Genomic DNA, 13,862 nt, shown 5'->3' with positions numbered 1-13,862 from the left:
GACTGATTCTCCAAATTCTTATCATCTCGTTCCTATTCAGTTAACATTAAAGGTGACATCTCAAAATCTTGGAAGCCCCCTTGTGGGGTCCCTCAGGATTCTTCACTCTCCCCAATCCTGTTCAATCTCTATATGACTACATTGAAACTTTACAAGTTGTCAGCTTGGGAAGCACTGTTCACCTATGCGGATGACATCTTTATATTAATTGAGATTGATTCAGATCTCACCAACCCAGCCTTTAAAATAAATCATTGTATCTTCAAACTCCAAGCCAGGGCTATGTCTGTCCAGATGAAGATAAATGCTGCAAAAACAAAACTTTTATGGCTAGGCCCCAAATTAGACTGTCTTCCTCCAACTGTAATTTTGGATTCCGGGGTCTCCCAGCAGATCGAGTTCTCTTACAAGATATTGGGAGTTCTCATAGACTCTTCTCTTACCTTTATGGATCAAATAAACTCTCTTCTTAAGAAGTGCTTTTTTAGCCTTCGAATGTTGAGAAAGGTCAGAAACCTTTTCCACCAACAATACTTCTCTTTTCTGGTCCAATCTATCTTATTATCCCAGCTAGATTACTGTAACGCTTTCTATCTCAGCATAACATAGACCTGTCTTCAAAGACTCCAACTGATACAAAATACCGCTGCGAAATTAATTTTTGGAAAAAGTAAATTTGATCATGTGTCTCCTTTGCTTTTAAACCTTCATTGGCTTCCGGTCTATGTCAGGATTCACTTTAAATGTGCATGTATTACTTTTAAAATTTTATATGGTATCTTCATCCCTCTTGTCCCTTTATTATGGAATGCTTATAGATTCTCCTATGCAAGAGGCACCCAACAATTCAAACTCTCCCTTCCTTCAGTGAAAGGAATCACTGGAGTCAAGAATTTCAGTCAATCCTTGGTTTTCAAATTTTCCCAACTATGGAACGAACTTCCTCTTATTTTAAGGGGTCCTGGTCCTTTTCAACTTTTTTGTAAATCCTTAAAAACTATTTTATTTGCCAAACACTTTGGAAACTAGTCATATTAATATTTTCTGATTGTTTCTTTTTAAAGAATTTTTTTAGTTACTATTAACCGAGTCAAGCTCCTTTCTGGCTGAAGACCCGGTATATAAAGCTAAGTTTTAGTTTAGTTTTAGTTTAGTTTAGTTTTCTGTACCATTCTTCCAGGGGAGCTCAGAACGGTTTACATGAATTTATTCAGGTACTCAAGCATTTTTCCTTGTTTCACAATCTATCTAATGTACCTGGGGCAACGGGGGGACTAGGTGACTTGCCAGGGTCACCGCATGCCCATGTATTAGTGATTACACGATTACAGCCCAAAACAACAATTTTAGGGCCCCTTTTACAAAACTTCAGTAGCAATTCCTGGCTTGGCAAATCTGACAAAGACCACAGAAATTGAATGAACTTTATTGCATGTGCCAGGTGGGAATTGCTACTGTGGCTTTGTAAAAGGGACTGTTAATGCTAACAAAAGGTAAAAAGTAGCAAACCTTGCAATCCTGCTTCAATTCCAGTCCTGTCCAATCCACTTGGAAATCCTACACAAAAAGATACAATTGCACTTGTAAATAATTCCAAGTTCAATTTGAAATGCACTTTTCTAAAGAAAAAAAAGAGGCTAGTGTATTTTTAAATTGCAAATTAAAAGCCCCCTCAGTTTTACTGACTGGTGTAATCTTTGGTTCTTACCACTGTTGATTATTGTAATGTTGTTTTTATGGGTCTTCTTAAGAAATAAATTCAGAGATTAGAGGCCATTCATAACATAGCAGCTAAATTGATTCTTAATGGAAAATGTTATGATCTTGTAACTCCTTATTTGATTAAGCTACATTGGCTCCCTATTCTTGCTCCCATTGAATTCAAGATCTTAGTCTTCATGCTTAAGATCATCTATGGCCTTGTCCTACCTATAAGAAAACTTTATAATAATCTAGGTTCCATCTAGGATTCTTCACTTCCCAGTTGAACTGAGACTGACCATACCTTCGAAAACCATTTGTAGGCTGAAAAGGACAGAGCAACTTACACTACTTGGAATGGGAACTGAAGAACATAAGAATTGCCGCTGCTGGGTCAGACCAGTGGTCCATCGTGCCCAGCAGTCCGCTCACATGGCGGTCCTCTGGTTAAAGATCAGTGCCCCAACTGAGTCTAGACCTACCTGAGCATGTTCTGGTTCAGCAGGAACTTGTCTAACTTTGTCTTGATAAGAACATAAGAAATTAGGAACCTTCTCCCAGTTGCTATTAGGAACAATCAGAACTATATGTCTTTTTGCCTTAATTTAAAAATGTGGAGGGGCATAATAAAAAAAAAATGTCTAAGTCCCCTTTTGGCTTAAGCTCCTAAATGCTGAAAGTAGCAGCAGGGAAAATGTCCATTCTCAAAAAAAAATGTCCAAAATGAGTTGTTTTTTTTAGAATAGCCCACCTCTATGTTCAGCAGTTTAATCGCCCAGACCACCACTACATCTAACCTTACAAAACATTATCAACCGAAAAATTGCCCATGTCTCAAACGCCCAAAACAGGACCTTTTAGGCAAAGGAGGGGCCAGTCCTTCACCTAAAAGCTGGATTCTGTAACCGGCGTCTGTCAAAAACAACACCGGTTACAGAATCTCCCCACCTCCCAATGATCGCGGCAGGACAGATGCCCAATCTCTTCTGCTGGAATCCAACCCTCCCTGCCTCCCCCCCCCCCTGCAATCCCCTGAATCCACATATCGCCCCCTGAATGGCCCTAACCCCCCACCCCCCCAACTTACCTTAACGTTGGCTGGCTCAGCAGCCCCTATTCGGAACTTATACTTGGTCTAAGTCAAAACGTATAAGTTCCAACTGGGCCATCTCCCTAGACTTTTGGTTATACTTGCAGTATGACTAAGTCTAGGTTGGCCTACCTCAAACCCTTTCCTCTCCTCTATAAAAGCCTCTTTTCGCTCTAGGCATTTAGAGGCAGGGTAGAGGCCTAAGTTGGTTTTAGATATTTATAAAACCAGCTTTGATTATCAGTTTCTCCTATATTAAAAAAAGGTACTAATCAAAAAAGCACTCTTACAGTTCAAGAAATCGCGGATTAGTTTTCAATCAAAATAAATGCAGTCCGGAATACATTCCAACAAAGTACATTTGTCAAGTCCATAGATAATAACAATTCTTTATCTATTCCTACATCCAAATGCTCTAAATTTAAAATTCCGACAATAAACGACATAGAACTTCATTTGCATAGAATCGATTTAAAAAGTTCACGAGAGGAAATGATACCACCTTTTTATCTTAAAAAATTTTCTCCTGTTTGGAACCCTTTATCCACTCTTTAGTTCAAAACAGTCTTCTCATTGCTTCTTTTCCCCATACCTGGAAAAAATCCATCATTATCCCAATTTTGAAAGATTACAAAATTTCTTCGGACAAAATTTCTAATTATCGCCCCATCGCAAATATCCCTTTTTTGGCAAAACTTACCGAGAGACTTGTGTTTGAGCAAATCTCAGATTTTGTCGAATCTACTAATGTTCTCCACCCCCACCAAACTGGTTTTCGAAAATCCCATAATACGGAGTATGCTATGATAGGCTTGACTAATAATATTCATTATTTCCTTGATCATCATAAATCCGTAATTTTAATCTCGCTGGATCTAACTGCCGCCTTTGACACAATTGATCATGAACTATTAATCGATCATCTGGAATCAATTGGGATCAAAGACCAAGTTTTAACATGGTTCGTTTCATTTTTATCGAATCGCTCATCTATCGTCAGCTTCAATGACAGCTATTCCAAAGTTTACTCTTCAAAATATGGTATCCCGCAGGGTTCAATACTATCTCCCCTTCTTTTCAATATATTCCTTTCCCCACTTTTAAATATAGCACAATCACTAGGTTTCACAACATTTGCATACACTGACGACATTCAACTCCTCCATCCATTAGATCCTGAAAACAAAGAAGACATTACATCTATCAACAATAAACTTGTAATCATAAAAAACTGGCTCAACACAAATAAATTTGCATTAAACCTCAAAAAAACAAAATCGATGCTTTTTTCTTGGAAAAGGGATATAGCATTAAGCACTCCGTTTTTCATTAACAACACCGAATTGGAATTGGTCACCACTATAAAAATTTTAGGCGTCTTCATTGATGATAAACTTACCTATCATGATCATGTTAGCAATATTGTTAAATCATGTTTTTTTAAATTACGTTTAATTCGTTCACTTGCCAAATTCCTAGAGTCTAAATCTATTAATATTTTAATACATTCCTTGGTAATATCCAAAATAGACTATTGTAACTCCCTCCTTCTTAATATCACTCAAAAAGAAAAAAGAAGGCTGCAATTAATCCAAAATACTGCCGTGAAACTGATCCACAATGCGAAAAAATATGATCATGTTACCCCTCTGTTGATTAAATCCCATTGGCTTCCGGTAAGCCACCGCATTACTTTTAAATTACTGTTTATAGTTTTTAAAGCTTTGAGTTATAATGAACCACAATTTATTAATAGGTGGTTAATCCCATAAAGCACTTCGCGATCTCTCCGCTCGACTTCCCACAATCTTCTTTCCGTTCCCTCGATGAAAGTTATAGGAATTAGACGGCACAACATGTTTTCTGTAATGGCCCCCCAATCATGGAACCTCCTACCTCAGTACATTAGAGAATTAAAAGATTTATCCTCATTTAAAAAACCTTAAAAACATCTTTTTAAAGATACATATGATTCTTAGCTCTCAAATTAACTATTTTTATTTAAGTAGCCAAAATTACCCCCCCCCCCCTTTTGTTCATTCCTTTTATGTTTTTCTTTCTCTCCTATTTAAAGATTGTAACTTTCTCCCCATTTTCCCACACAATTCTTGTAAGTTTTAATTTTGTACGTCAGCACCAATATTTTATCTGCACATTTATATTATGTTGTACATCGCTTAGCAATCTAAATAAGCGATTCATTAAGAACGAATAAACTTGAACTTGAACTAGTACTTGGACGATCTGTCTTTTTGATTGTCCAAGTACTGATTTAGGCCACTTTTATGAACTTTTTTTTATTTTATTTTTATTATGAGCCCCTTAGCTTTTTATGAATTATTTAACTGTAGGCCAGTAACTTGATTGGTGATCAAGTTTTAAGAAATAACCTATTGTTTGTTATAAATTTGATTAATGCTAAAATGATCTTAAAGGGTTTAAAATTTTTTTTAAGGAGTATTGGACTGTTATTGTCTGTTTATTTTTCCACTATTAAAATCATCCTCTTTTATATCTGTATTAAATATATATATTGTAATAACTCTCCAATCATGGTACATGGGCTTGTCATGCCACTGGGACTTGCACGCATCTGAGAAGCTGAAAGCTATGCTGTTGGTCGTTTCACTACCAGCAGGGTTTCCCAAAATGGACAGGTTTCAGTGGAGAAGATACCAGAGTAACAATGCACCACCTATCTAGGCGGCAGCAGCAGATGGGCAGTGTTAGAGACAGAGGATTGTGGAGGATGCGACAATGGCGACATCTAATTTATACTGTGTAGAAAAAGCATAGTTACTTACCGTAACAGGTGTCATCCAGGGACAGCAGGCAGATATTCTCACATATGGGTGATGTCATCCACGGAGCCCCAGTATGGACACTTTAAAAGTGCATCGCCACTTTAAGAAACTTAGAAAGTTCACGATAGCCCACACCATGCATTCACGAATGCCTTCCCACCCGACGTAGGCGCTTAGCTCCTCAGTTCAGTAAGCCAGCTAAGAAGCCAACCAGGGGAGGTGGGAGGGTTGTGAGAATATCTGCCTGCTGTTCCTGGATAACACCTGTTACGGTAAGTAACTATGTTTTATCCCAGGACAAACAGGCAGCATATTCTCTCATGTGGGTGACCTCCAAGCTAACCAGAATGGGATGGTGGAAGAGTTAGCCTTTTAGGAGAATAAATTTTATAATACTGCTTTGCCAAAGTGCCCATCCCATCTGGAATAAGACTCCAGACAATAATGTGAGGTGAAGGTATGAATCAAGGACCAAATAGCAGCTATGCATATTTTATCAATGGGAATAGAGTGGAGAAAAGCTACTGAAGCTGCCATAGCTCGAACTTTATGGGCTGTGACCTGACTCTCCAGTTGTAGCCCAGCCTGCGCATAACAGACCGATATGCAGGAAGCCAACCAGTTGGAAATTGTTCTCTTTGAAACAGGATGCCCCAACTTGTTAGGATTAAAGGAGACAAAAAATTGAGAAGACTTGTTCTGGAAAGGATGACTCAGATGATGATGCACCTCTCGATGTTGGAACATGGAGCATAAGGAGTTTTTGCTTGGTCGGCATGAATGGACTCGATGCCTTAGTGACCTGCGACCCTGTCTGGGAAGTTCAGTGGCGTACCTAGCATATGTGACACCCAGGGCACATCATTTTTTTGACACCCCCCTATCTGTATGAAAAACATGATTTTTAGTAACAAACCACATGTCACACATGAGTACCTAGGAAAAGGCAGCATCTTACATACTGCAGTGAGCAGTACATCAATACACCCATTGTAAAACTAAACAAGCCAGACTAGTACAGATCAATCCTGTACTCAATCCTAACAAAAAACCATGTCTTTCGAACACCTTCGCCTAGTATGGAATATGTAATCACAAACTAACCCCTCCCTCTTTTACAAAACTGTAGTGTGGATTTTAGTCACGGTGGTAACAGCTCTGACACTCATAGAATTCTGAGCATCAGAGCTGCTACCACCACGGCTAGCGCTAAAAAACGCTCCACAGTTTTGTAAAAGGGGGGGATAAAATAGAAATACACAGACAAAGGTTAAATCGAACCAGTAAGAAGCTGGATTCTGCATACAGTGCACCACAGAAACAGTGACACATGTCTCCTAAAGCAATAAATAAATAGAAATTTTTTTTCTACCTTTGTCTTCTGTGGTTTCTGCTTTCCTCATCTTCTTGTAACTCTCTTCCTTCCATCCACTGTCTGCCGTCTCTCTTCCCCTATATGGCATCTTCTCTCCTTCTATGCCCCTTCCAGAAACTGTATGCCCCCCTTCCATCTCTCCTTTCACCCCCATCGGTCTGGCATCTGTCTCCTCTCCTTCCCTCTCCCACACCTCTCCTCTGCAATCCCTTTCCCTTTTTCCCTCGTTTTCCTTTTCAATTTATTTTCTGCATCTGTCTAGATTACGTTCTTACTACCCTCTCATCAATGTCCTTTTTTACTGTCTACCTAAAGCTTGCTACCACTTTCCCTCACCCCTCCAGTGTTTCCATAACTCAATCCTTTTCTCCTCATCATGTTCCCTCCTTTTATTTATCCCCTCCATCCATCATGTACCCTCTTTCTCCAACCCTTCCATCTAGTACCTTCTCTCTCTGTCCACTTCCATCCAGCGTCTGCTCTCCTCTTTCTCTCCTCCCATTTCCTTCCTGCATTTGCTCCCTTATCTCTCCCATCTGTACTTTCATCCAGCATAGGCTCCCCAATACCATCCAATGTCTGCCCTTTCTCTCGCCATCCATCCCACTTCAATCAGCATCTGCCCCCTTTCTTTCCCTCCAATATCCTTCCCCCTTATGTCTCTCCACTTTCTCTGTACATCAATTCTATCAGCACCATCCTTCCATACCACCCTGCCTCCTTTCTTTCCCTCCACCACTCTTCCATTCCAGCAATCTTGCTCCTTTCTCTCCCTTCATTCAGCAAGGTCCCACGATGACTGTAGCTGCCGGCTGCCAGTCCACCCCACTCCGACGTACTTGCTCTGGAGTGGACTCAGCAGCCGCATGCTGGAAGGTCCCGTGATGACTCGTCTGCTGGCTCTGCTCCAGAAGAAGTAAGTTATGTTGGAGGGGGTGGACCCGGCAGACGCAGGGAGTTGTGGCAAAGTCCCGCAATGACTGCGTCTGCCGGGTCCACCCCTTCCAACGTAACTTACTTCTTCCGGAGCAGAGCCGGCAGATGAGTCATCACAGGACCTTCCTGCACCTCAGCGCAGCTGCCGACTCTGCTGCAGAAAACGTAAGTCAGAGGTAACGTGACCATTTATGTTTTCCATCAAAAGGGGACATCTATTAATTGACTGTATATCCTTTCTTTCATTTTTTTCTTTCTGCACTCAGGCCCTTTCTATTCCCTCCCTCCTTCCTTCCCATGTCCTTAGTGCCCCCAGTGCCTCCTTCCTGTGTCCATAGTGCCCCCAGTGCCTCCTTCCTGTGTCCATGGTGCCCCCAGTGTCTCCTTCCCGTGTCCATGGTGCCCCCAGTGCCTCCTTCCCATGTCCTTAGTGCCCCCAGTGCTTCCTTCCCATGTCCATAGTGCCCCAAGTGCCTCCTTCCCATGTCCATGGTGCCCCCCAGTTCCTCCTTCCTGTGTCCATAGTGCCCCAGTGCCTCCTTCCCATGTCCATGGTGCCCCCAGTGCCTCCTTCCCATGTCCTTAGTGCCCCCAGTGCCTTCTTATGTCCCCCCCACAGCTTTCTAGATTTTCTCCACCCCTAAAGCCAGCCTGCCTGTCTGCCTACCTATCGCCCTCCCTTCCTGCTGCACTAAAGCCAGCCAGCTTGCCTGCCTACATCCTGCACTACCTACCGTGGGGAAAAAAAAAAACTTTCTCCCCTTACTTTCTCCAGGTCTGCGCCTGCAATCTTACCTCCACCCGCCGACAAGAAGTCTTTCCGACGTCAATTCCAACGTTGGAGAGGACGTTCCGGGCCAGAATCACTGCCTGGCTGGCCCGGAACGTCCTCTCAAACATCTGAATTGACGTCAGAAAGATTTCTTGTCGGCGGGAGAGGTAGGACTGTAGCGGCGCGTCCAGAGGAAAGAAAGGGCTGGAGGACCTGGCCGGCTATGCACCCCCTCCAAGCCGTGCACCCGGGGCGTACCGCCCCCCCCCCCACCCTCCTCTTCCCCTTGGTACGCCACTGGGGAAGCTATTGGCTTTTTAGCTGGCTTTTCAGATGGAGCGATGACCTGCGATACCGGGGTCAATGTAACATCAGGCGGTGTCGATGTCTTCATTATTGTAGCTTTCAATGTTGATGGTGTCGATGACAAATCTCCCTCCATGCTGACACCAAACAACTTTTCTTGCTGTAAAATGTGACTTCAAATAGTGCGTTTCTGTAGAGTTGAACAACATACGCAGGATTGAACCCAGTGCTCTGGACGTAGACACTGTAAACACCAGTTGTGAGAGTCTGTAATTGAAATAGTCCGAGCACACCAGTCACACTTTTTAAAACCCGTCACCGGGCGTGATATTGATGGGAAGACCACCTTAGTCTAATGGTTAAGCATGAATAGGCCCTGCCAGTCAAACCACCAGATGGCTGACGAAGGGAATTTGGATTCCCGAAATGTTGTTGTTTTTTTTTAAACCAAGGGAGAAACTAACTAAAGAATAAAAGAATAAAAATAACACCTGAGTGGGAAGGCAAGGCAAAATGAACGTTTGAAAAACATGACTTCTAGCTCCGCGGAAAAAACAGAACTGAGGAGCTGTGTACCTACATCGGGCAGGAAGGCACTTGCACATATGTGGTGCGGGCTAACACAAACTTTCTAAATTTCTTAAAGTGGCGATGCACTTTTGGTGGAATTCATTATGTCATATCTATAAAATGGAAAGAATACTTACTATTCAGAAAGGGAATTATAATAACTTTAAAAAGATATGGGGGCCATTGATTGCATATTCTAATGATTAGACACCTTAGATACCTTTTTATGTACAAGAGTATAATTAGTGTGGAATGGGGGGATATAAGATGTGAATTTTACTTGAGTCATTGTTATAGTAAGGGATGGGAGGGAGAGGGAGTTCTTTTATGTTCTTATGAATCTGTTGTTAAGATTGTCAAGTGATTTGTTTGAGTTCTTTGATATAATATTATACACATGTTGTAAGAGCTAAAAATGAATAAAGATTTTTGGGGAAAAAAAAAGTGTCTTTATCGAGACTCCGTGAATGACATCAACCACATGTGAGAATATGCTGCCTGCTTGTCCTGGAATAATAAGAGGTATTTCTCAAATGGTTGTGGAACAAATACAAGAATTGTCTAGATGTAACATTAAATAGACTCTATGGATGCTACATGTGAAGAGCGAAGTCAGACATCTCAACCTCTTGTTAGAAACTACTTTTTATAAAGGAAAGTTGAATATATAAACAAATCTAGTTAGGCACAATAATTTGTGCTATTTGAACTTTCCTAGATCACTATTAGTGACACCTGTAAATATAATTAAGAAGTACTGTATGTAGGTTCTCAATATACCATCAGAATCTTTGCCATCAATTGTTAGAGCATAATAATGTGGATTTAAAGGAATCCGAGACACCAGATTTTCATCTGCAAATTGGTTAGCCTACTTTTGACATCACAGGATTTTTTAAATCCTCCAAGTAAGTAGTGAGATGGGAAACTTTTTACAGGATGGAAGACTGTTTCCTGCATTCAACGTGAGTCATAGGCTGACAAAGACTGGGTTTTTCTAGATGCTGTGTGTCTAATTGAGTGCTTATGTTTCAATTTTCTGTTGCAACAACAGATTTCCAAGGACACAAACAGAGCTGTGAAAAGTGCAATTCAACAGAGTACTCCATATATGGTGACAATCATCCGGGAGGTGATATGGCCCAGAAGTGGGGGCTGGTGTACTCATGTGAAGAAAAAAAAATTGAGAAACATTCCTGTCCAGGGCACCATCGGGGAAGATAGAGGCGTGGACTGGGGGTGGGTTAGACATGTAGCATATTTGCACCTAAAGGGATGATACAGAAACAGAGATGGAGGTGTGTTTTGCAGGACAAAGAAAAAATCCCTTTATATAACTTCATGCTTTTTAGGCCAGAGAGTTCAAAATACATTCAGAAATGCGCTGGCCTTTGTCTGTATAATCTCTCCATTGTATTTCCAGATTGATAATACAAATTTTTTCTGTTATGCTGCTATAATTTTTTTATACTAACAATAAAAGTATTATCTGTTTTGGAAAATACAATGCGCATCAGTGATCATTTCTCTACAAGGAGTCCAGTGAAGTGGGAATGCAGCCATACAATGATTTGAGAAAAGAGAATGCAAAAGGGCTAAAACAATAGGGAAGGGGTCAAACTGAAGTTCATTGTGGTCAGAGTGGGCCTCGGCTGTGGTCTGGATCTTAAACTAAACTAAACTAAACCTTAAGTTTGTATACCGAATCATCTCCACAGAAGTACAGCTTGGCACGGTAAGCGTAAGAGGGGCCAGAAACTTTACAGTTCAAAGGTGTCTTTGAACAGGAAACTGTTTAGTAAGCCTTTGAACTTGTTGAGATTTTTTTCATCCCTTAAGTGGGCAGGTAAACAATTCCTGATCATGCGTGCTGTTACTGAAAATATGATGATGCGTCGTGTGTTATTGATCTTTAAGGAAGGAACGAACAATATATTTTGAGTGGTAGATCTAAGTAATCTAACTGGTGTATGGAGAATTAATATTTTATCTATGAAACTTGGGGCTTTCGTGATTTGGACCTTGAATGTTAATAATGCTATTTTATATGTTATTCTATGTGAAATTGGAAGCCAATGAGATTTTATCAAGGGGGGGGGGGGTAACATGGTCAAACTTTCTAGATTTAGTGATGATTTTAATTGCAGTATTCTGGATCATTTGAAGATGTCTGAGTTCCTTTAACAAGATGCCTTTGTATACAGAGTTGCAGTAGTCTAGTTTAGCTATTACCAGAGATATAAGATGGGTCTAGAAAGTTTGCCAGTGATCGAATAAGTCTCAGTCTGTAAAAACAGTTTTTTATCACGGTGCTGAATTGTTCATGGTAACTTAGTTTGTGGTCTATAATAACGCCTAGGATTTTTACTGACATAACCATTTTGAGTGGGGTGTTGTTGATCTATATCGGATAAGATTCCTTCTTTCCACGGGAAGATTAAGGATTTGGTTTTAGTATTACTCAAGACAACATATACTTATTTATCCAAAGACTAATTTCCCCAATTTTTGATTAATGACATGTATTTCATTTGTGTTTGTTGGGTCAAGAGGGTGCAGGAGTTGAATATCATCAGCATAAGCAAATATTGAAAAACCGATGGACTGACAAAACGTCAGTAAAGGAGCCAAATAGATGTTAAACAGAAGTGGAGAAAGTATTGAGCCTTGAGGAATCCCATAGTTATTCGAATAAATGTTGGATGATGAATTGTTATGTAACACCTTAGAGCAGGGGTGTCAAACTCTGGTCTGTGTGCCAAATCTGGCCCTCGGTGTAATAATATTTGGCCCACGAGACAATAACATAGAAACATGATGGCGGATAAAGGCCAAATGGCCCATCTAGTCTGCCCATCCGCAGTAACCATTATCTCTTTCTCTCTCTGAGAGATCCCAGGTGCCTATCCCAGGGGCAAGTGAAAGCCCCACTTTCTTGATTATCTGGCAGTCTGACTGCTAGCTCCACCTATTCTACTCATTGCTAACAGGAAGGGAGAAATGCCTAAATTGCCCTCTACCATTTGTCCCTCCCGAATCTCAGCATTCTAGCTGACACCTAATGGAAACATCAATCTTGTGACTATATAAAATAAGCACACATAGCGGTTCACTGTTCACATATTTTTGGTGGCCAGATCAAAAAGTGGCCCTTATGTTTTGCAGCCATATCAGCTACAAGTTTCATGCCCTACAAATGAAAGATCTTAAAACATAGGTGCCCAGAGTCCCCCAAGGACCTTAATCTATAACCAATTGATCGCTGAAGCCTGCTGAGGACAACCTATTTAGGAGCAATTGACAGTAAATAGTATTGAATGCGGCAGATAGATCAAGAGAGAATAGAAGAACAGATTGATGGTGGTCACAGAAGTACAGGATTGAGGTTGTTAGGCCTAATAGCGAATGTTCTGTGGAGTGATTTTGGTGGAATCCTGTCTGATTGGGATGCAGAAATTTTGTTTTTTCAATAAATTCTGAGATTTGATTGAAACCACCTTTTCCATCAGTTTTGACATGAATGGTATGTTGGCTATTGGACTGTAGTTGGAACAATCAAGGTGGCTGACCTTTGTGTCTTTGAAGATAGGGTGTTTTTGAAGGCCTGGTTAGGGCAGGATGTGGGCCGACCTAGACTTAGTTGAAAGTTTTATAATGCTGCCTGGACGGAACTTATACGTTGTAATTTAGGCGATCTAAAAACAGGTCAAGTGCCCAGAAAGTATCCAAAATGACCACCCAAACTACAGACCAGACCCAAAGTACAGACCCCCTTCCACCCACACACTCCCCAAGTGATCAATGACCCCCTCACACTGCCATAAAAATCAGAATAAAAGCGTACATACCTGCCTCCAGTACATAAGCACCTGGCATAGGAAAGCCTAGTAGAGCTGCACAGAGGTGGCTTAAGTAGTCTGGGGTGTGGGCTAGTGAACCAAAGAGAGGAGGACTCAGAACCATAAGACAATCTAACCACTGCATTCATGGTGAAAAATGTGAGTCCACCAAACCCCTCCAAAACTCTACTATACTTCCATATAGGTGGGACCTGCAGCCATAAGGGCTATTGGGGTTGTAGACAGGTGGATATAGTAGGTTTGGGGGGGACTCACTATGATATTCAAGGGAGTTGTGGTGAAATGTTTATGTGGCACCCTTTTTGTGAAGTTCACAGCAGTGCCCTATAAGGTGCCTCACTACTCTGTTGCAATGTCTGAGTGGCTAGTCCATCACTTTGTTGGCCCTTCCCACGTCCAAAAGGTCTTGTCCTAGGCATTCTGGACTTCGACAATTTTATGGATGAGA

General features: G+C 41.1%; 1 protein-coding gene across 1 annotated transcript in view; it reads right to left on the bottom strand.

Annotated features, from left to right (window-relative positions):
• The window catches only part of HFM1 (helicase for meiosis 1), a 354,705-nt gene that overhangs the window by 205,926 nt on the left and 134,917 nt on the right, over window positions 1-13,862 (bottom strand). The window contains exon 18 of the mRNA XM_033916380.1: window positions 1,510-1,557. Within this exon, the coding sequence (XP_033772271.1) occupies window positions 1,510-1,557 (48 nt within the window). The remainder of the gene's footprint in view (window positions 1-1,509; window positions 1,558-13,862) is intronic.

This window comes from Geotrypetes seraphini, chromosome 12, assembly GCF_902459505.1.
Source record: "Geotrypetes seraphini chromosome 12, aGeoSer1.1, whole genome shotgun sequence".
Lineage (NCBI taxonomy): Eukaryota > Metazoa > Chordata > Amphibia > Gymnophiona > Dermophiidae > Geotrypetes > Geotrypetes seraphini.
The sequence above is the reverse complement of the archived record's forward strand: the minus strand, read 5'-3'. Positions and strand labels throughout refer to the sequence as shown.